The 22,327-nt window shown below is 34.2% G+C and overlaps 1 protein-coding gene across 1 annotated transcript in view; it reads left to right on the forward strand.

The window, feature by feature from the left end:
* The window catches only part of ORC2 (origin recognition complex subunit 2), a 45,833-nt gene that overhangs the window by 13,257 nt on the left and 10,249 nt on the right, over nucleotides 1–22,327 (forward strand). The window contains exons 7-12 of the mRNA XM_074299098.1: nucleotides 3,789–3,846; nucleotides 6,875–7,062; nucleotides 10,024–10,122; nucleotides 12,082–12,191; nucleotides 17,888–18,020; nucleotides 21,140–21,236. Of these exons, the coding sequence (XP_074155199.1) occupies nucleotides 3,789–3,846; nucleotides 6,875–7,062; nucleotides 10,024–10,122; nucleotides 12,082–12,191; nucleotides 17,888–18,020; nucleotides 21,140–21,236 (685 nt within the window). The remainder of the gene's footprint in view (nucleotides 1–3,788; nucleotides 3,847–6,874; nucleotides 7,063–10,023; nucleotides 10,123–12,081; nucleotides 12,192–17,887; nucleotides 18,021–21,139; nucleotides 21,237–22,327) is intronic.

Genomic DNA, 22,327 nt, shown 5'->3' on the forward strand with positions numbered 1-22,327 from the left:
CTCTCTGTCTCTTATCCTCTCTCCCTCTCTGTCTTTCTGTCTGTCTGTCTCTTTCTCTCTGTGTCTCTCTGCCAGGCTGGGCAGATTGTTTCCCCATTAGGCTTCAATTTGGTACATTTTCTATATCTATCTGGAGGAGCTTGTAGAGAGGAACATCTAATAGTGCTTCCTCTCACTCTTCCCTCATGTTTTCACCTGATCATAGCTAATTGATGGAATGATTGGAGGTACTGTGGCTAAAATTTTGGCAAAAGAAAATGTAGCTGAAGGTGAACAAAGCTTACAAAAAAATTTAAAATGAAAGTTTTCATTATACAAAAAAAATTAAACAGGGTGTTTAAAGTAAACTAATGGGCATTTAACATACAGAAAGACTTTAAGGGTTTTGGGACAAAAACAGCAGAACTGAATGGAAAATTTGACATATAACATTCAGGAGAAATATAACTCAAGTTTAAATCATTTATTTTTTTATACATGAAAATAATATTAGTATCTTTCACTGTCATTTTTATTTGGGTAGTTTGAAAGAAAAGTCTTAGGCTGATGTGATTCTAAAAAAAAAATAAAACTTGAATGAGGCAAAAAAGGAAAAACCGATAGAAAAGAAATTAGTAGGGGAAAGAGTAGATAGTGCTGAAACCTTAATCTCTTTGGGAATGGGGTAAAGAGGGAACTATAAAGTATATAAAAGTCTTCTAAATTCAGAAAGAAATAATTGGGTAAAGAGATTAGGAGGAGGAGGACAAAGAAGGTATTCTTGGAGGGGTGGATGGCTTAAGGATTGGGAAGATAAAGTAACTGATAGAAGGATTGCAAAAGAATAAGAATTGGAAAAGGATGAAAAGGATTGTGAGAGGATATAGGAGGGAAGAAAATATGCAAAAAGTAATTATAACTTAGAATGTGGATTGGATCAATTCACCCATAAAGTGGAAACAGGTAATAGATTAAAATTTTGAACTCAGTAATATGTTGCTTTCAGAAAATGTTATAAAAATGAAAAAATGTATGTAAACATAAAATAAAGATCAGAAATAGAATTGATTATGTAAAAAATTAATGATCTTAGACAAAGTCAAAGCTAAAATAGATTCACTCAAAAGGGAAAAACAGGGAAATCACATTATATATCAGCCACATTAATCAATATTGTTCTAGATTATCTAAAAGAACTAAACATTATAAAGTTAGAATATTGCTGTGGTGTAGGAAATGATGAGCTGGTAGAAAAACTAGGATTTATGAAAGAAGATGCTATTCACCTGCAGAGAAAGAGGACAACTGAAAATAACATCTTATGCATCTTGTGGTGTTATGCTTTATATATATATATATATATATATATATATATATATATATATATATGTAGTTTGTATGTTTGTGTGTTTTTGTATTTTATTGTATCCCTCTGGGAGGGGGGAAAAATACAGTAAAAAGTACACAGAAAAGAAAAAAAACATAAGGAAGCATAGAAAGGATGGACAGATATGAATACAATGTGTAGTATTTATTAATATAGGCTTTCTTGGAATGGAAATTTATTACTTTATATTTTGGAACCTCTATTATGTTTTGTTGTATACATGACTGTTTTGTTTTTTTTTCTTTTGTACTGAAGTTTAAAAGGAAAAAATTCAAACTAAAGTTTTCATTAGGTAAAAAGTAATGAGAAATAGAAAAGCATTAAGAGAGAAAAGGCTACATGGCTAAAGTAACTAGAAAGCAGAGCATAAAATAATAAAATTCTAGTGCTATAAAACAATTTAAAATAATAGGTTTTGAAGCAGCCAATAGAAAAAACAATTAAATATTTCAAAATTGTTAAAGATCTCTGATTTTTGTAGGTGTAGAAAATTCCTAGATTATGGCCTTGTTGTATACTTATATAGATAAATTTAGTAATCTGAGATAAGAAAGTATAATATCAGAGAAAGGATTTGAATCCAGGTCTTCCTGACAGTATTTACTATGCTATCTAGTACTTGAAAGTACTAGAAAAGACTCATAAACTACTGAGAATATTTGTTTGCATTTTACTGATGATTACTAAGAATTTTAAAATAAAAATAAGAAAAGATCCTAATTAATTATTATTACTTAATACAGGATCAATCAGAAGTCCTGGCTCATATTTGGAAACTACAAGGGTTAATGCAAATTGTCAATATCATTGACTACTAGTAAAACTGATTTGGATCTCAGTTTTTTTGTGTGTTTGGGTCTTTAAGAAGTAGAACTTTTAAAGATGTTTGGTCAGAATTTTATTACCAGAAGTTTGTGCCACTGGAAAAATTTTTATCAGATTTCTTTTGTTGCTTCCCTTTCTTCCAGCTTGCAAGTGCTGATTAACTTGCATTTTATCTTATTTAAGACATAATTTCTTTTTTTAAAAAAAATAGACTTTTATTTTCAAAACACATGCAAAGATATCTTTTTTGGAGGATAATTTGCTTTTTATTGGTTATGCTGAAAACTAATACAATAAAAATTTTACTAGTTAAAGGCGAGGGCAATTGATAGTGTCCCTTTTTAACTGTGGGATATTCTCTCTCAGCCTTTCAAATCTTGGTCCTGGAACCATTTAATATCTGGAATGATTTTACAAATGAATGGCTATTGATCAGAAATTGATGACAGTGTTTATCTGAAGAACGCTGTATGTTATTGATTAAATATTCTCTAGGAACTTGGCTTATACTAGTCCTTTCTGGGGTCATTGAAGGACTGAGGGATATAAAAACCTCTATTGTCAAAGACTTGAGACATTTCCATGTCTGAAATAATACATAGATGCCTCTTCATCCATGTCTTACTCTTCTTTGATGGGAAACTTTTGTTCTTGAGAAAGCAGGCAAGTTTGATAAAACAGGAGATAAGAATGCTGAATTTGGAATTGGAAAGACCTGAATTCAAATTCAGCCTCAGATACTTACTAGCTGTATGACCCTGGGCAGGTCACTAAGCTCTGTCTGCCTTAGCATTTTCATATGTAAAATAGGAATAATGACATCCACTTCCCATGGTTATGATGAGGATTAAATGAGATAATATTTGTAAATAATTTTGTAAATGTTATAAATGCTAGATATTATTATTATTATTATTATTATTATTATTATTATTATTATTATTATTATTATTATAATTTTAAAGTGTTCCCCATGACTCTTTTCAACAATGAGATGACTGAGGCCATTTCCAATGATCTTGTGATGGAGAGAGCCATCTACACCCAGAGAGAGGGCTGTGGGAACTGAGTGTGGATCACAATATAGTATTTTCACTTTTTGTTGTTGTTCACTATGCAAAGATAATTTTCACCATTTATCGTTGCAAAACCTTATGTTCCAAATATTTCTTCTTTCCTTCTTCCCACCTGTCTCCCTTAGACAACAAGTAATCAAATATAGGTTAAACATAAAATATAATTTCTAATACTTTTGAGGATTATTATGGTCTTTCACGATTGAAACCTTAAGAATATTCTATTTTTCTTTCTCATTGTCTCTTTTTTTATCCCTGTCATATTTAATGTCATCTTCAATCAGTCCCATCCAGTTTTCTTGGATTCTGTATCTTATTTTTAAAGAAAAAATGTTGATTCTTTTCCTTTCAGGGGTCATGTGCTACTTTCTTACTGTAAAAGGCTACATAAATGCATTTTTAAGTATTCTGCTTTTTTATTTAAGGAGAAAACAACTTTCTGTCTTGTAGTTTTACTATTAAGAGTTTGCTTGTTAATTAGACTAGGTGACATTTAAAAAAAACCTATCCTAATGTTACAGAGTGATGAGAAAAATGAATTTCTATCAACACCTTACAGACTAAGAAAAAGATTGACAGGTATGTACTTTGCATAAGTTCCCACTAAAAAGAATACAGTTGTCACTGATATGTTATATCTCTGCCATCTTGGGGAGGTGGGATGGGGAAGGAGAAGGGAAGGGAAGAATAGAGGGAGGGAGGAAAAATTGGAAATCAAAATCTTACGAAAGTAAATGTTGAAAACTATCATTCCATGTAATTAAAATACTGTTAAGTGGGGGGGGAGGGAGTGGGAGAAAGAGTGGGGAAGGGCATTAAGTTATCCTAGAATTTAAAGTGGACCCATAAAATTTCTTACATGGGGAAAAAAAGATGTAATTCAAGTACGATTTCCTCTACAAATATTGCCTCAGCTACTTTCTTTCCATATTATTGTTGTGTATTGTTTCTTTTCTACTCTTCCACCCACTTTTCAGCCTCCTTTTAATGTGTTTTTTCCCAATTAGATTATAAACTCTTTGAGGACAGGAATTTTCTCTTTTCTTTCTCTTATTTAATGCCCAGTGCTTAGCACAATGCCTGATACATAGTAGCTGCTTAATAATTGTTTATTGACTATCTATGTCTCTTATTTTGCCCTTATATGCAACCTTGTATTATCATTTATCTTTTTGTTAATGTTCCCTGTATATCTGTATAGAAGACCGTCTTCTTGAGAATAGGAATCATATCTACAATTTTTATGTGCCCTGAATATAGTATCATGACCACAGCACAGCATAGTTCCTTGCATATAAGTATCAATGAGTTTGTCAATGACAATCTAATAAGTCATAGTGACATTAGTCTATTTATTTTGAATACAATACCATTGTTTTATGTAGATGATGTATCACTTAAGTCTCTTATTAAACACATATGTCTTATAATGAATACTCTTTGTTGGTCAGGAAACATTTATTAAGAATTTGCTATGTAATAGACAGTGTTGAGTGCTGAGGATGCAAAAAAAGGCCAAGATGGGAAAGGAAGAAATTATAGGCCTGGGTACCATCTAGGAGGAACTCTGCTGTCCTCCCTCCCCTTCCCTCTTTTAATTATAGGGGTTCTAAGAGTAGGAGTTCCTGAAGAGCTGTTACAAGATTATGAGGTTTCTGGGGTATGCTGAAGAATTTTTTTTGTGTGTGTTTTTTTTTTTTTTTAGAATTTTTTTTTCCACAGTATACATGCATGAGTAATTTTTTTTAAATAATATTATCCCTTGTATTCATTTTTCCAAATTATCCCCCCTCCCTCTACTCCCTCTCCTAGATGACAGGAAATCCCATACATTTTACATGTGTTACAATATAACCTAGATACAATATATGTGTGTAAATACCATTTTCTTGTTGCACATTAAGTATTAGATTCCGAAGGTATAAGTAACCTGGGTAGATAGACAGTAGTGCTAACAATTTACATTCACTTCCCAGTGTTCCTTCTCTGGGTGTAGTTGTTTCTGTCCATCATTGATCAACTGGAAGTGAGTTGGATCTTCTTTATGTTGAAGATATCCACTTCCATCAGAATACATCTTCATACAGCATTGAAGTGTACATATGCTGAAGAGTTTTGATCACCACAGTTTATGAATAGAAGGGTGACATGATTTGATCTGCACTTCCAGAAAATCACTTTAATGGAATGGGAAGGGACTTTGAGGCAGACAGACCCACCAGTAGCTTTTGTAATAATTAAAGCCTGAAGTGATGAGCACTAGGACAGCACTGAGGTGGCAGTGCCACGAGAGAAGGGGCCATTTGAGAGATGTTGCAGAAGTGAAATCAATAGACCATGGCAACAGTTTTTGCATCTGAGAGGAAGTAGTCCAGGATGATTCCTAGGTTGTGAGCCTAAGGGACTGGAAGGGTGGAGTTGCCCATAATAATTGGTAAGGTAGTAGGGAGATTTTAGAGGAAAAGGTAATAAAATCTCTTTTTGACAGTAAGTGAGTTTAAGGTTCATTTCATATCCGAAATGTTTTCTTTGAGACTATGTACGTTGTATGACTAAAAATTCTAGTAGTGAAATATTTGAAGCCTTTATCTCCTGCTAAGACTTAGATTTCATGGTTTTGTCCTATAATATAACTATATATATATATAACTATATATATATATATATATATATATATATATATATATATATATATATATAAATATATATAAAAAATAACTATTTTTTCCCCCTGAGGCAATTGGGTTTAAGTGACTTGCCCAGGGTCACACAGCCAGGAAGTGTTAAGTGTCTGAGGGCAGATTTGAACTCAGGTCCTCTTGACTAAAGGGCTGGTGCTCTCTCCACTGCGCCACCTAGCTGCCCCTACCTGCCCTTAATTTTTGACTGTTAAGTACTTAAGATTCATTTTAACATACAGTAAATCCTTATAAAACTTTTTGTTCAGTTATTGTTTACTCTTTTCCATAATTGATATATTCAGTCAACAAACATTTATTAAGCACCTGTTATGTGTCATACATTTTGCTAGGCTCTAGACATACAACAGAGGAAAAAAAAGAAACAATTCTGTCCTCAAGTGGATAAAATTCCACCTAGAGATTCAACATAAATATATGTTAAATAAAGAGGAGCTAATGGGGGGAGGTTCAAGGGAAGATATTAACAACTGGTCGGGGGGAACTGGAGGAGTAAAGGAAGGCTTCATGTAGAATATAGTATCTCAGCTGACGTTTTAGGGAAAGTAGAAATTCTGAGAGTTTGAAATAAAGAACTATATTGCAGTCTTAGGGAAGTGGGTGTGTCATGTGAGCAGTAAAGTAAGTTTGCCAAAGCTAGAGAATGAAGGTATAATGAGCCTGGAAAGGCCTCTTAGAGCCAGGTTAGGAAGGACTTTAAATTCCAAAATCATACTTGCTTATTTGAGGCAGTGGGGAGCCATCATTGCTTATTGAACAGGGGAGTGAAATGGTTAGCCCTGTGATAATAAACATTGATTAAAAGAGTGCCACTCAGGTCCCACTCAGTGCTAGGATACAAGGACAGACATAAACAGCCCTTTTTTGTTGTGTTGCCACAAATTACCTATTGCTTTTTTTGGTCCTAGTTTCTACCTTACCATCTGACACTGAAAGTGAATATTCTGATTCGAACTCAGAGGATGAGAAAGGAATGAAACAGGAAGAGGAAGAAAAGATAAATGAAGTAATGGATCAAAAAAGAGTTGTGAAGCACAAATCAACTTCATCATCTTGCAAAAAAGTATCAGCTAAAAAAATGAAAAAAGACACAACAGTAAGTGGGGAAACTTCTGCTTTAAAGAGAGATTGTTCATGATCAAAGACTAAATCTAGAGAACAGTATGGATTTTAAGAAGAACTCTTCTCTGGGTGGCTTCTTCTGTATTCTATTTTAATAGTTAAATACTTTGTAGTTTTGCATTTGGAAGTATATATAAAAAATACATATAGGTATCTGTTTAATTAGCTTCTGTTGATTTTTTTCCCCATAATGTCTTAATAAACATAGGAATTTTATTGTTCAGTCATTTCCAATTCTTTGTAACCCTATGTGAGGTTTTCAAGGCAGAAATATTAGAGTAAGTTTGCTATTTCTGAGTCTTGAGCTCATTTTGTAGGTAATGTGACTTGTCATACAGCAAATAAGGGTCTGAAGCTAGATTTAAACTCAGAAAGTTGTCTTGCTAACTTTAGCCTGAAATTCTCTCCCCTGTCATGTCTAGCTTCCCTCCAGAAGCTTATCCAAAATATAAATGAATTGCTGTCATAAGAAGACTAAAAGATCTTGCAATAATATCATATGTACTCAGAAAGCTATTAAGCTATGCATAACTTTTGATACAACAATACTGCTATTAGATATACAAACTGAAGAGATAAAAAGAAAAGCACCCATATGTACTAACATATATAAGATTCTTTTTTTTTTTTTTTTTTTTTTTTTGGTGGCAAAGAATTGGAAACTGAGGGATGCCCAACAATAAGGGAACAGCTGAACAAGTTGTGACATATAAATGTCATAGAATACTAATTTTCTATATGAAATGATGAAGGGAATGGTTTTAGAAAAACCTGGAAAGACATGTATGAATTGATGCAAAGTGAAGTGAGCAGACCCAGAATAATGTATACATAATCACAATATTATAAAGATTATCAACTGTGAAAAACATAGTATCATAGTATCTGATCAACGAGTAACCCACCACAGTTCCAAAGGACTTTTGATGAAATCTGCTAATCACTTCTGGATAGAGAACTGAAGGACTTGGAATGTTGAAGGAAACATTCTTTCTATCATTCCTACCCTCCCTCCTAACCCCCTACTTTGGAAGGGGTAGGAGAATATAGCTAATGCAGAAATGTGTTTTGCTTGATTTCACATCTGTAATAGCTTTTGTATTTCCTGTATTCTCAATGGGTGGAGGAACAAGGGAGAGAATCTAGACCTGGAAATAAAATACATTCGTATTTTAATTAAAAAAAAATATATATCATCTAGTTGGCATTTATATAAAGCTTGCAAAATACTATATAAATTTTTTTGGTGGTGTAGATAAATAGGTTAGTTCTTGAATTCAAATTTTCCATTATACACTTAATGGATATATAATCCTAAGCAAATTCCTCAATCTTTTTCTTCTTTAATTTTTTTTTAATTTACAAAGATATTATTAAATTATTGTATCCATTTCTGAAAATATTTATTGCCAGAATTGGGAGTGTATATCTAGTGGAAGGAATTCAGTAAATAGAATGTGATATATCAAAGATGTCAAGGCTTCACAATTTTAGAACATTTATCGTGAATCATGAAATGAAAAGAAAACATTTGAATAATGACTTTTTGACTATTTCCATATATCAGTTTTTGAAATGAAAACCTTTTGTAGACACAGTCATTTTAAAGGAGATGGTATGGTGGTGGTGGTAAGGAGGGAGGGGAGGTTAACATTCTTTAGTCCATGTTAAAGCCTGTCACTTAATCTTTTTCATCTTCATCTATAAAAGGATGGAGTTGATGATCTCTGAGGTTCAGTATTAGTTTTTCATTTCTTGTGGTTGATGTGTAAACCATAAATGATTATGACTAGAATCCATGATCTGTCTGTCTTTTAGCTGTTTGTAAAAAAACTATCACTTAATAATACTTAATAATCCTTTGACTTAATAATCCTGCATCTTAGCCATCACATTATTCTTATGATGAAATAATTCATTATTCATTTGCTATAATTTGATCAATAAAAATACCCCCTCAATTTCCAGTTCCTTGTTGCTATGACATTGCTGCTTATAAATGCTTTTGTTCATAGAGGTTTTTAATCTCTTTGATCTTTTTGTGGTTCATCTTTTTGAAAACTATTATTTTTCCAGGTCACAAAATACTTTATCTCTGCAGAATCATCCAAAGATTAATAAAAAGGCTGTAGGGGTTGTCATCACAGAAACATATGACCATTTAAAAAAATGGACCTGGGGCAGCTAGATGGCACAGTAAGGAGAGCACCGCCCTTGAAGTCAGGAGGACTTGAGTTCAAATCTGGCTTCAGACACTTAAGACTTCCTAGCTGTGTGACGCTGGGCAAGTCACTTAACCCTAATGGCCTTGACCAAAAAAAAAAAAAAATGGACCAGTTACATAGAGAGAATGAAGGATGGATAACTTGATGCTCCATTGGTATCCATAGAGTATCAAGAAAGCATAAGGAAAAGATCTCAGCACATTGGGTATATGGAGCCTCACTGTATATGAATAAATTACATAAAAATGGACTCATTGCCATCTGCGTTGTTGGAAAGAGAACTGGCTTTGAGACTATAACAGTTCATGGAATTTGAATTCATTTGTTACTGTTGCATGTGTGTGTGTGTGCATATGCATGCGTGTGTATTCTTTTAATTCTTCTCTCTGCTCTGAAACACTTCATATAAACATTCCCTTATTTCTCTGAATTATTCCTATTTGTCTTTTTTCTTTAGAGGGGAGTGTGTGTGACAATAATAACTCCATTAAATTCTTAGTAAAAAAGTGAAAATGACCCTTAACCTGAAATGGAGATTGTAAATGTGTTGGTAATCATCTACTACAAATGGAGACATAAGTTTCCTTTAAACAATTCTCTCTTGGATAAGAAAAATAATTTCATGTGTATTCAATTTCCTGTTAACACTTTGACATAGATTATCTTGCACTCACTGTAAAACCAACCTTTCTCTCTTGTTTTTTTCTCAGACTGATTTAGTAGAAGAGTATTTTGAAGCTCACAGCAGTTCAAAAGTTTTAACTTCAGATAGAACATTGCAGAAACTAAAGAAAACTAAATTGGATCAGGTATGTTGTTAGAATTGTTCAATTTAATATTTAAAAATTGGATCTTTAGATGGAAATAGCAAACCATGGAGAGTTAACACATGTAAACAGGATTACTTGTAATCAAATCAAACCTAGATGACACCATAGTACACATTTACTGATATTCATATTTTTTATTGTATTATATGGTAATTAGGTATGAGTGGTAAGAAGTTTGCAAAAATGATTGTAATTTGTTTTATTTTATGTGGACAGAACAGATTTTAAGTTTCTTCTGCCTTTATTTTGGCAGTATCTGTATCAGCATTGGTATCTCTGTTTTCTCTTTTATCTTATACAGTTTAGTCCTCTTATTTAGCCATACCCATTGATTTTCATAAATTTTAAAAGTTTTTTGAGGAACCCTAGGCCTTTGTCTTTATATCCTTCTATCACATATATAGTTTTCTGAAATTCCTTAGGTCTTTTCACTCTTTCCCTTTCCTATCCCATCTCTCCTAAAAGGTGGGTTTATTGGCTCTTGCATTTTGCATTCAGTTGCTCCCTGAGTATTTTGAATATGGAAAGGAGAGAGATTAAAGATCAGTCACTTAATAAATATTTATCTAAGATTTATCTAAGCATTTATCTCCCTACTGGGGAAAGAAAGATAAATATGACCTATTCCTTTCCTTCCTTTTTGAATGACAACTTTCCCCCAAATTGCTTGTCAAAAATGGTCTGAATCAGGGAAAGCTTCATGGTTTTACTTAATAGTTCACATAATATGATTTCAGAAACAAAAGAGGGTGTCTCATCATCCAAAAATATTTCTCCATATCTCCATGCCAGAAATTTCTTTAGATAGACTTACTCTGTCTAAAGTTTTTTTTAATTCTTTGATCAGAAATAAGAAGCTTATATTGCAAATGTCTTAGAGGCTAAATATACTTATTGAATGGAATTCAGTTAAATTAAAATGTAATCAGTTAGTGAACTGAAATGAAAGAACCCTCTGTCAGAGGCTTTACTGTTATTGGAAGCTCTAACCATAGAAAGACTGTGTGGTAGGTGGTGTTTGTGGTGTGCCGTGACCTCAAGAACACAGGTAAATGGCACTTAAATCTTTTGGAGCTTTAGTTTTCTAATCACCCAAGCAGGAGTGGGTGCACTAAATGGTCGTTGGTCTAAGATCCTTCTCAGCTCAAAATACCTTAAGGCACTACTGAGAATATTCAGTTAATGCATAGCTGATAATCTCACAATATTGCTGTTACTTAGTATTTAGTACATTTCATTTTGCATAAGGTCGTGGAAGTCTTTCTGCTCATCATTTCTTAATAGCACAGTAGTATTCAGTCAATCAAATTTTTTTCAGCCATCCCAATTGATGGGTATCACCTCAATTTCCATTTCTTTGTCCTGAGAGAAGAGCTGCTAGAAATATTTTTGTACATATAGGTCCTTTTCCTTTTTAAAAAAAAATCTCTTTCAGGATACAGATCTAATAGTGATATTGCTAGGTCAAAGGGTATGCATGGTTTTATAGCCCTTTGGGAATGGTTCCAAATTACTCTACAGAATGGTTGGATTAGTTCACAATTCCATCAACACTATGTTAATATCTCATTTTTCTCAACCCTCTAGATTTTTAATGGTCTTTTTTCAAAGCTATACTTTGTGGCTCTGCAATAAGCTTTATCACTTGCTTATGATAGTGACTTTTTATTTAACTCAGATAGGGACTTCCTGCAGTATTGTCTCCTTTACAAATTCATGTATAGATACTTGTGAAGCATTTAAAATATTTAAGAAATTATTTTAAAGGATCCACAAGCAATTCAGAAGTAGAATTTTCCTCATCACTAACATGCTAATTTCAAAACACTCCTGTTAGGAAACCAAGTCACCTGCGAATGTTTTAGTATGGAAAAACTCTTAGCTTTGTTTTACTTGATATATGTGAACTCACGGTCACTTTTTTTTGTTACTTTTTAGCAAACTTTGCACAACCTATTGAGTAAGTTTTCTCCTTCCTTTTCTGCTGAGCTAAAACAATTAAATGAACAGCATGAACAGCTATTTCACAAGTGGATGTTACAATTACAGTAAGTATGATGTTTCAAGTACTTATGGGAATAATTGAATTTGTGTTTGTACACTGCTTTTTACTTAAAAGTTTTATGCATTATTTTGGTTTATGCATAAGCTGTGTGTGTTGTAAGTAATCACAAAAAGCATACAAAACATCTCTTGCCCCTGAGTAAAGATTGAAGCACCTGAGGGGCAGAGGAGTACAGTGGAGAAAGCATGGCCTCTGCCATCAGAGGCTTTCACTTTAGATCCCACATCTGCCACTTTTTATCATGGGCAAGTCCCTTTATTTCCTCTGAGCTTCATTTTCCTGACTGTACATTGAGATTGTTGGATGAAGTAATTTCTCATATCCCTGACATTTCTTTATTTGTGATGTGGTGAAGAGATACAAACTGTCCTGTGTCACATGGGAATGTATATGACATAGGGTGTGAATATGGTTATGGTTGAGTCTCCACTAGCTAAATTTTTTCTCATTCTGGGCATTAGTATTTAATTCAGTTCTGATTACATGACTGGAATTGACCATCCTTGGAAGCTCTCTGAAACCTATTTCCCTAGCTTTCTGTATTGTTTATCAGAATCTGGACAGTCTTCTTCCTGGCTCAATCATTTCAGGATTAGTTTCCCTCAACCACTGTTAAAGATCTATGGCAGTCTATCCTTTCCCTAGAAAATAGTGAATATTTTCTTTCTGGGCTATTATTCCCTTAGGAATTTTTGTTTTATACCACCTCACCCCATCCCCAGTTTTTGGTCCTTTTGAAAGCAGTTTATCTTATTTGGTTCTCTTTTCTTAGCTCTTAGAAACAAGCTCTACTGCTGCATCTTTTGACTGGTGTAGTCCTAGAATGCTCTATTTCTTTCTGCTACATATTGTTAGATAGACTACATGACTTGTCCAGAGCTTCTTGAGTGTGGTCTTCCATAGTTATTGTCCCCCATCCCTAAACGAATTTCACCCTGCTTTTAAGTGGGCCTATCTTTAACTCTTTACTATCAGCTTAACTATTATTAGACAAATATTAGGGCCAGTAAAATCTGGCCTTTAGTTTTCTATTAGGAAGGTAATCATTTTGTTATCACAAATTATTCTTAGCCTGCTTTCCTTGGCTTTTCCTCCTCTCTTTGTTCCCTTACTCCATCTCCTAAAGGATGCTTCCTCCAAACATATATGCTGTTGTTAGAACCACAAATTAGAATTCTTGGTCATATTACTATGTTTACTTTCCATCAATTAGAACTGTTTCCTTATAGCACCCCCTCCCTAGCATGTTATACTTAGAAGTACACATGATTTAGTGTTCTTAATGCTCTTTTCAGACATGCCATTGCTTAAGAGCCATCATAACTTGTTTTCTGAATTTATTGATGAGCTCTCCGTCAAGCCACTTAATCTCAGGTTGTAGTAGTTAAGTCATTCATCAGCTTCCTAGAAGAATGAAGCCCTGATCAAAAGCCCTCTTAAGAGGAACTTCTCTTGCTGTGCTGGGCCTTGCATTAATGGAGATGAGTAATTGGACAGCTTTGTCACTCTTTGCTGGTTAAGGCTTTAATGCCATTGAGTTAAGAAAATGGAAAAGCCCCCAAAAGTAGGAATGTACCAAAAATTCTTAAGTTACCAAAGAACAGGAAAAAGTGAGAACAAGAAGTTGGAAATCTAAGATTCAAATTATCCTATACTCAGCATCTCCTTTTCTGTCAGGACTTGGTGGTGGTTGAAATCATCAACTAAGTAAATCAAGAATTTATTAGCCAATTTGCTTTCAATAAAAAGAGACAACTAGGTGGAAGACCCTTCTCATAACATACTTATTCTACTTCCTGGGTTACTTTGTATTCTGCATTCAGTTTGTCATGTAATTCCTAGAGCTTACTTGCTAACTACAGCATATCATTATCATATTGCCATGGTTTACCTTCCCTTTGTACTTCACTCAAATATTCTTCATTAAATATCCCTCTTTAGGTGTGTGGACTTCCACACTAGTGAATACTTTTTTATTATACAGTGAATACCTTTTTTTATTATACAGTGCTTTCCTGTCTCCTATCAAATCTATTCTTTTTGAACAGAATATACTCAATAACCATAGTCATGGGTAATATCCCCTACCAGTTTATACCTATTCAATTATGTTTACCTACCTTTTTTCTTTGCTTATTATCCATATTCTAAAGAATTATGTAAAGATGTATAAGCCAGATAATACCATTTCTATCTTCTTTTTCTTACTTGGTTTCTTGCAATCACTGTTTTTATATTATACTTGTTGGCCTTTACAATTAGCTTAGTCAGCATATTCAGTTGTTGCATTCTGTTAATAGATAATCTGGTTTTTAGAAGCTGATTCTGGGCTTTGTTTTGAATTTGTCCTTTATATTTTCAAAAATACCTAATTAGATTAGACTATCTGCAGACAAATATGTAATTCCTTACCTTCTTTATATGTGCTCCGCCAAGAGCCCTTTATTTTTATGTTTCATGCCATGGTCCAGAAAACTAAATCTTAATCTCTGACATTTTCTTAGCCAGCTGGTTTACTTTAAGTATTTTACTTTATTTTCTAATGTTTTCAATGTAAGATAAAAAGAAAATACTGCCTGTGCTCCTGAGTCCTTTAGCCTCTTACCCATGACTTCATAAGCTTAGTTAGAGGCATAACATGGAATTTTTGTTCCTGTCCCAGATTCACTTGAATATGGAGAAGAAAACAAAAGATAGTGCAACCTTGAAATTGGACTATTAGAGGAAGTGCTGCTAAGGATTGACCACAACCAGGAAAAAGTGAACCCTCTCCTCTTTCTCTTGGTTGCCAGAAACCTCTGTAACAATTTAATTAATCTCCTGATAGTTATCAGTGTATAACGGGAAAAATATTTATTAAGCACCCACTGTATGCTAAACTCCAGGGATGAAAATACAAAAGTGAGATAGTGTTTGCCCTCAAAAGGCATTCTAATTGTAATATTCTCATGGGGGAGGCAATGCATATAGATGACTAATGTCCAGGGAAGGGAGCTGGAGTCTGAAGATTCACAGGAATGCTGAGTGGAGTCATATGCCAGTTGGTTGCCACATAAAACTGCAAAATCAGTGGTGATAATGATTTGATTATGCTTTTCATTGCAAGAGGAGAACAACTGTATGTGAGAAAGGAGAAGGAAACCTGTAGGTATGTCTTCAGAGCTCATGGCAAGATGAATAGGAGGTGAAGCATGGTTTGTTGTGAGTTTAGTGAATTTGCATTCATTCATTTGCCAGTCGGAACAGTTTGACTTCTTGAAGGAAAGCAGGGAGGAGAGGGGAACCTGTAGTAGGGTAGGCAGCAAAGTGCCTGACATAAAGGTATGAGGTATGAGTTTATTTTCACATGACTTTTTAGTAGTGGGTAACAACTTCATGTTTGACAAGTCTCAAGAGGCTTTCCCTCATATCCCTTTTCTAGAAGATATTACTTGTACATATTTCACATCTTTATATAGGACATTGGTTTTGGTGGGGGGCAGGGCTGGTTTGTTTGTTGTTTTTGTCTTTGTATTTAATGCCTGTTTCATTGCTTTGGACAGAGTCTAGGCCCTCAATAAGTCGTTTGGATTGGATAGATTTCAAGCTCAAAGGGTCCTTAGAGAAGATTTTGTCTACCTATTTCCCTATCCCCTGCATTTTATAGAAGGGGAAACTGAGGCCTAGAGAGGTGCCAGAAGTAGTCAGTGTTAACTTGCTCATGGTCCAAGAAATAATTGGTTCTGGTCTAAATCTTAACACTAACTCCAGATTCAGCATTTTTTCCACAAGACCACACTATCTTCCCCCAAATGCTGTGTCTTGGTATCTGTAAAACCCTCTTTTCCCTCCTTGGATTAAGGGTGTTCTCTCAGCTATGTGATGTATACTTGTGAAAACATAAATGCAAGTAATAGGGTAAATTAAGATAAGCAATGGATGGCTAAGCAATAGGAATCGCATTCTGTCTTTGGAGTTGTCTTCTCTGATAGTAGCTTTAACTCTCCTTTTCTTAGTAGCCATTCATGAATTTGTTCAATCTCCTTTTGAATCCGTTTTATGATACTTTTCAGTGCCATTTATTGGACTAATTTGATTAACTTTATTTCTTTGTTTATTTGTTGTATTTTATTTGCTCTAAACTTGGTCAAATTTTAATGTTTTTTTCTTATCCTAGTATTTTAAGGTAAAAAAAAGTTCATGTTCCCTTGTTTGTGGTATTCAAAATTTAATGAATTTTCATTACATCTTTTTAAAAATATATTTAATACTGATTGCTTTTAAACAATACCATTCTAACCTACTTCTAGAAGTCTAGGTATCTTGATATCCTTGGTAAAGATTGAAACAAATCTTTATTCATGTCTTAGTCATTTCTTCTTTTCCATGATCATACCCTTTCCTTCAGTCATGATGAGTAGGATTTAAAAGTTTGTCATGATGGTGACCAATTTCATCCAAGTACCTTTTTCATTCATTCATATTTAGGTTTTATCATCTTAGTATCTTAAACAATCAGAAGTCCTGCTTGATGCTCTTGAGTATACAGCAATAGGAACCTGCATAGACTTGAGTTTTTTTAGTTTTCTAAGTCTTAGCTTCCAACACACACACACACACACACACACACACACACACACACACACACACACACACACACTTTTCTCCCCCTCTCTTTTCTTCCATTTCTCTCTCCTGGTTCCTATTTTAAAACCTGATTTCTTAAACCCTAATTAAGATTTCCATTGATTTTTATAACAGACTTCTTTTATACCTACTTTTAAGTCTTCTGTGATTGTACATTGCTACAAAAATATATGTTCAACTGAACATTCTTTTGTGGGTGTATAAGGAAAATGTTTTAAAGAAAGGTAACTTTTTTTCTTTGCTGATTTTTGATTCTTGTTGGGGAAGGATTTTATTTTGCATTATGTTTTTGTATGTCTTGTCCCATCCTATGTTGTAATTCCTTAAGAATAGGGATTTTAGCATAGCTATCTCTTTATGCAAAACCTAGTGCAATAATTTTCATGAAGTGGTTGTTTTAAAAGTATTTTTTAAATTAAGTGCCCAAACTTCCTCTTCTCATTCTTTCTGTAAAGTTTGTAGCTTGAGTCATTATAGCCTTTTGATTTACCAGTTCTCTTAGCATTTCTTGCTGCCATATATTCTAATTTATAAATTTTCTTATTTAGATTTTATTTATTTGGCCTTATTTAAACTAATATAATATTGGCATATTAGCATTTGTTTAATTTGGATTCATTAAAAAAACAAAACTCTTCTCATACCTGCTTATCTGGTTCAATGATTCAGTTTCTGTTCTGCTTTTTTGATGTTTGCATATCTAAAAATTATATATCCCTAGCTTTGCTTGACCTGAAAAGTCCTTTTCCCAGAGGGATATCCTTCGTGAAAGAGGATATAGATAGCTGTTGTGGGGAAGTTGGAGGAAGGGTGCCTGGATAGTATTAAAGGGAAGCATCACAATTGACAAAAGCAGTGTTCCATTATAAGTTTCATTTATGTATCTTACTATTGTGATAATAGAAATCTGTTTAACTAGTGTGTTTGTAGTAGTAATTCTAAACTGAAATTTAAGGTGGTACTGTATTATCAGACCTCAAGAGAAATTAGTTGATTGAGAAATTGGAAATAGGAGGTGCTGAACTGTAATTTCATAAATGTTTTTTCCTATAGCCTAGGGTTCAACATTGTGCTTTATGGACTGGGCTCTAAGAAAGAATTACTAGAGAAATTTCGTGCCTCCATGCTGCAAGATTCAGTTCATGTTGTCATCAATGGGTTTTTCCCTGGTATTACTGTAAAATCAGTAAGTGTATCAAATATATTGAAAGCATTAAGAAAAAATTTGTTTAATTTATCACTGACATGGATTTAGTTTCATATTTAATTATAATTAACTTAGCGAGGTCTCTTTGGACTTTATAATGTTTCTAAAATGTTATAGTTATCTGTCTATTCTGTGAATTTGTCTTCTCAAAACAATGCTTAAAGACTGTTCCTCAAATATGTTTTTGTTACTAATTTTGCATCGTGTGGTATCACATTCCTAGTCCTGAAATTTGAGGACCCAGCATTGCCAGCTCATAATGTTGCTTCATTTTCACACTTGCCAGCCTGAACACCTGCAAGTGCCATCAGCTAGGTTTTGATTGCCATCATTTTACCTAGATTTCTTGAGTTTCTCTGCTTCTGTAGTGAGAATGCCACAGAATTTTACTTTTCCCCAGTCCCTGAAAGCACTACAGAAACTTAGGTGTGTTGAAAGAGGATTTAGTTCCAAGAATTACCCAAAAAAGCATGACATTGAAAACAATGTGAAGGGGCAACAGTGATTCTCCCATATTGTACAACCAGGGTATAATGTTTCTATTTTTTCCTTTCTTAATCTTTTAACTAGTCTTGACCTTATTGTTAATAGTTCCTTTTTAATACATTTGGTGAGTACCTAGGTGTGGCGAGTATAGGTTCCAGTTTCAGTCATTCTTGGAATACTCTCCTAAGACCTACCAACAATAGGTTTTGTTACCTGCCTCCCTTCATTCTAGGTCCCAGACGACAGACTGGGGAAACCATTTAGGTTTTGGCCTGGTGTCAGTCATCCTTCCTCAGTATTGGGTGGGGAGGATTTCTTCATATGTGGTTTAGTTCTTAACTTCAGTCAGCCTGAGACATTGTACTAGCCAGATTTCTATTGCTGCTCGAATTATCTTTTGCCTGGATCTCCTGAGTTGTAGATTGGTCCCACACCAGATCCTGCTCAACTTTGATTCCTAAGATAGAGAGGTAGCATGGCTACTGCTACGGAGGAATTTCTGCTTCCTGGCTAAATACGCTCTATGAAAGTCAGCCTGGGCTCTTTCGTATCTCTCCCCTCACTCTCCACACTGTAGCCAATTGGTACTGACTGACTGTCTTTCTGCTTTCTCAATTCAGGGGTCTAGTCACTCATTTATTCCAGAAGGCTGAATTTTGGTCCCCTCCTCTATTAAACTCTAAAGGCTACATATTTTTTGTCTTTATTAAAACCAGGAATATAAAAACATTAGTATTTTTAAAGAAATATTATTGATCTGTGGCTCTAGAATTGTAGGAATGCAGTCCTGAATTTATACCTGAAGACCTGACCTAAAGATCTATTTTTGGATCTTCTCAGTGATTAATACTCTCACATCTTCCAGGCTTGCCAGGGTTTTCTCTGGGGACATCTGGAAGCAAATGGTTAATGGTTCTTGTTTACATGTCTTGGTTCCCTTGTATGCAACTAAGACATGAAGCAAGTTACTTACTCACCATGAGGAACATGGAAATGACTTGACTCAAGGCTATATATAGTCACGATAGGTTATCTGTAGCAGGCTTCAGCTTCTTGGAGAGTTGGATGTTTCTGACTTGGACTCTTACCTTAGAGTTGAGGGCCCCTCCCTCTAGTGGGAAGAATGTGCTCTACTTCACTAGGCAGTTGACTTTGCATAGTTCACATGACTCAAAAGAGGAGATGAAGGGGAAGGTCTCAACTTGTTTCTCTACATCATGGCTGTGTGTGCCTGGTTGCTTTATCCTTTCTAGGTCCCTTAACTCTTGCCTTGGTCCAGTAACCTGTCTTCTGCTGCTGCTGCTGCTGCTGCTGCTGCTGCTGCTGGTTTTTGTTGCTTCAGCTATCAATTTGGCTCCAGGATTCTTTGACAGACACTTCACTGCTGCTCTTGCTTCATGGAAGCCTCCATCACTGCACTCTCCTTTCCTCTTCTGGAGAGATAGCCAGGGCCAGAATAATTCTGTACACTAGGTATTTTTGTGTGTGATATATACAAAACATAGTATATAGCAGTCCCATTCTGCCACATACAAAAGAGCCCTGAGCCTGACTTTTCTAACAGAGCCTCCTTAGCCATGCTCTTCACTTACTACTTATTTTAGGCTTCTAGCAGCATTCTCCTGACAAGGCATCTCTTGCTTAGTCTTTTTGAGGTTAAGAAGCAAAAACTTATACTTGTTTTAATTTGATTTTTTTGGTTCCTGCTATTTCTTATTTCCCAAAACTATAAGCCATGCACACTCCCCTGAGATGTAGAGAAACCTCAAGAAAGCAGTAGAAAGTTGAGGGATCAGTGACAGAGACTGGTATCAGTCCTGCTGTGAAGCTAAGGCCTCATATCTTTGTCCTCATGTCATGTTTGCTAAATGTTATAGTGTCAATAAATGCTCATTACTATATTTTTCTAGTGTTTGCAGAACACATTTTCATCCTTTTTTTTCTTTAATAACTTTGTCCTCATATTGTAATGTTTACTAGATGTCATTGTGTAAACAAATGCTCATTATTATATTTGTAAATTTTTCTAGTATTTGCAGAACACATTTTCATCCTTTTCTCTTTGTAAAAAGTTCTGGTTACTATTTCAGTATTTCTATCCTTTAGTTAATTTTTTACTGCTTTCTTAGGTTGTCTTCATTATAGAAGAAGGTAGTATAGTGATTAGAGAGAGTGTTAGACTTGAGAGTTAGTGTTTGAATTCAAATCTGTTATTAGACAATAGTTGGATGACCCTGGGCAAATCATTTAACCTCTCAGCCTCAGTTTATTCATCTGCAAAATGGGGAAGTAATAATTTCACCTACCTCACAGGGTTGTTGTGAGGATCAGATGAGATAACATGTCAGACTTTGAAATTTTAAAAGTATCATCATCATCATCATCATCATCATCATCATCATTCTGTCCTGTCTTTTTTTAACAGTATTTTATTCAGAAAATTTTACAGTAAGGTAACCTTAAAGTCCAACACAGTTGTCAAGTATAAAGTTGTGAGTGTTGTTTAACATATTTGGTGGGGGGAGGTTTGGGGAATCTTAAGCTTGTTATTTTATTACCTGTTGTTACTCAGTAGGATCTAATACAAATAGCAGTGTTTTACTCTGTTACAGATTCTGAATTCTATAACAGAAGAAATCCTTGATCATATGGGAACTTTTCGAAGCGTGCTAGATCAGCTGGATTGGATAATCAACAAATTTAAAGATGGTAAAAGAATCTCTGTAAATTTAAACTTTTTTCACTTATTTTGTTTTAAAAATGGAAGCTTCTCCCACCACTACTCATTCTTTAGCCATATTTGAATTTATTTTTTGATCCTTATGCAAACTTTATGCTCAGGCTTCTTTCCTTTTCAAGAAATTTAAAGGTATTTTTATTTCTTTCTGGGAGCTAAAATGGGTAAGTTATATCTGTTATGTTGCAAGCACTGTGCTAGGCCCTCTTTCCACAGGATGATCACACTCTGTCAGAGAAAATATCATGCACATATGCATGCAAAATGAACAAAAGATAATTTTTGTAGTAGAAACAGTAGTGGCAGGACAAGGCATTAGGAAGGTTTCATCTAGATGATGCCAGAACTAAGCTTTGAAGGAAACTAGGCCTTTTGTAAAATAGAAGTGAGAAGAAGAATGCATTCAAACCATGAGTAATATATGTGAAAGCATAGGAATAGAAGCTGGAGTGTCATGTATGAGGAACAGTCAGAAAGCCAGTTTGGCTGAACCATAGGTGAGGGAAATGTCTAATAAGGCTTGCAGCTTAATTTGTGGATAGGTTGTAAATGAGTTTAAATGTATTGTATTTAATCCCTGAGGAAATGTACAATCATTAAAGTTGTGTGTGTGTGTAATTTATATTTTTGTTGTATGTATTATTATATGTACTTGTCTCTTTCATTAGAATATAAACCCATTGCAAGCAAAAATTGTTTTCATTGTTTTTGTTTGTGTCCCGAGTGCATGATGTATGGCATGTGATAGGAGCTTAATAAATGTTGAGGCGATGATTGACTGATTGGGAGGGGAGGAGAAACTTTGAACAAGGCATCTAACTAGGAGTTTATTTATTTATTTATTTTTATTTTTTTTTTTAATTTTTATTTTATTTTATAATTATAACATTTTTTGACAGTACATATGCATGGGTAATTTTTTACAACATTATCTCTTGCACTTACTTCTATTCAGATTTTTTCCCTTCCTCCCCCAACCCCCTCCCCCAGATGGCAAGCAGTCTTATATATGTTAAATATATTACAGTATATTCTACATACAATATATGTGTGTAGTACCGAA

Source organism: Sminthopsis crassicaudata, chromosome 3 (genome assembly GCF_048593235.1).
Source record: "Sminthopsis crassicaudata isolate SCR6 chromosome 3, ASM4859323v1, whole genome shotgun sequence".
NCBI classification, from domain to species: Eukaryota; Metazoa; Chordata; class Mammalia; order Dasyuromorphia; family Dasyuridae; genus Sminthopsis; species Sminthopsis crassicaudata.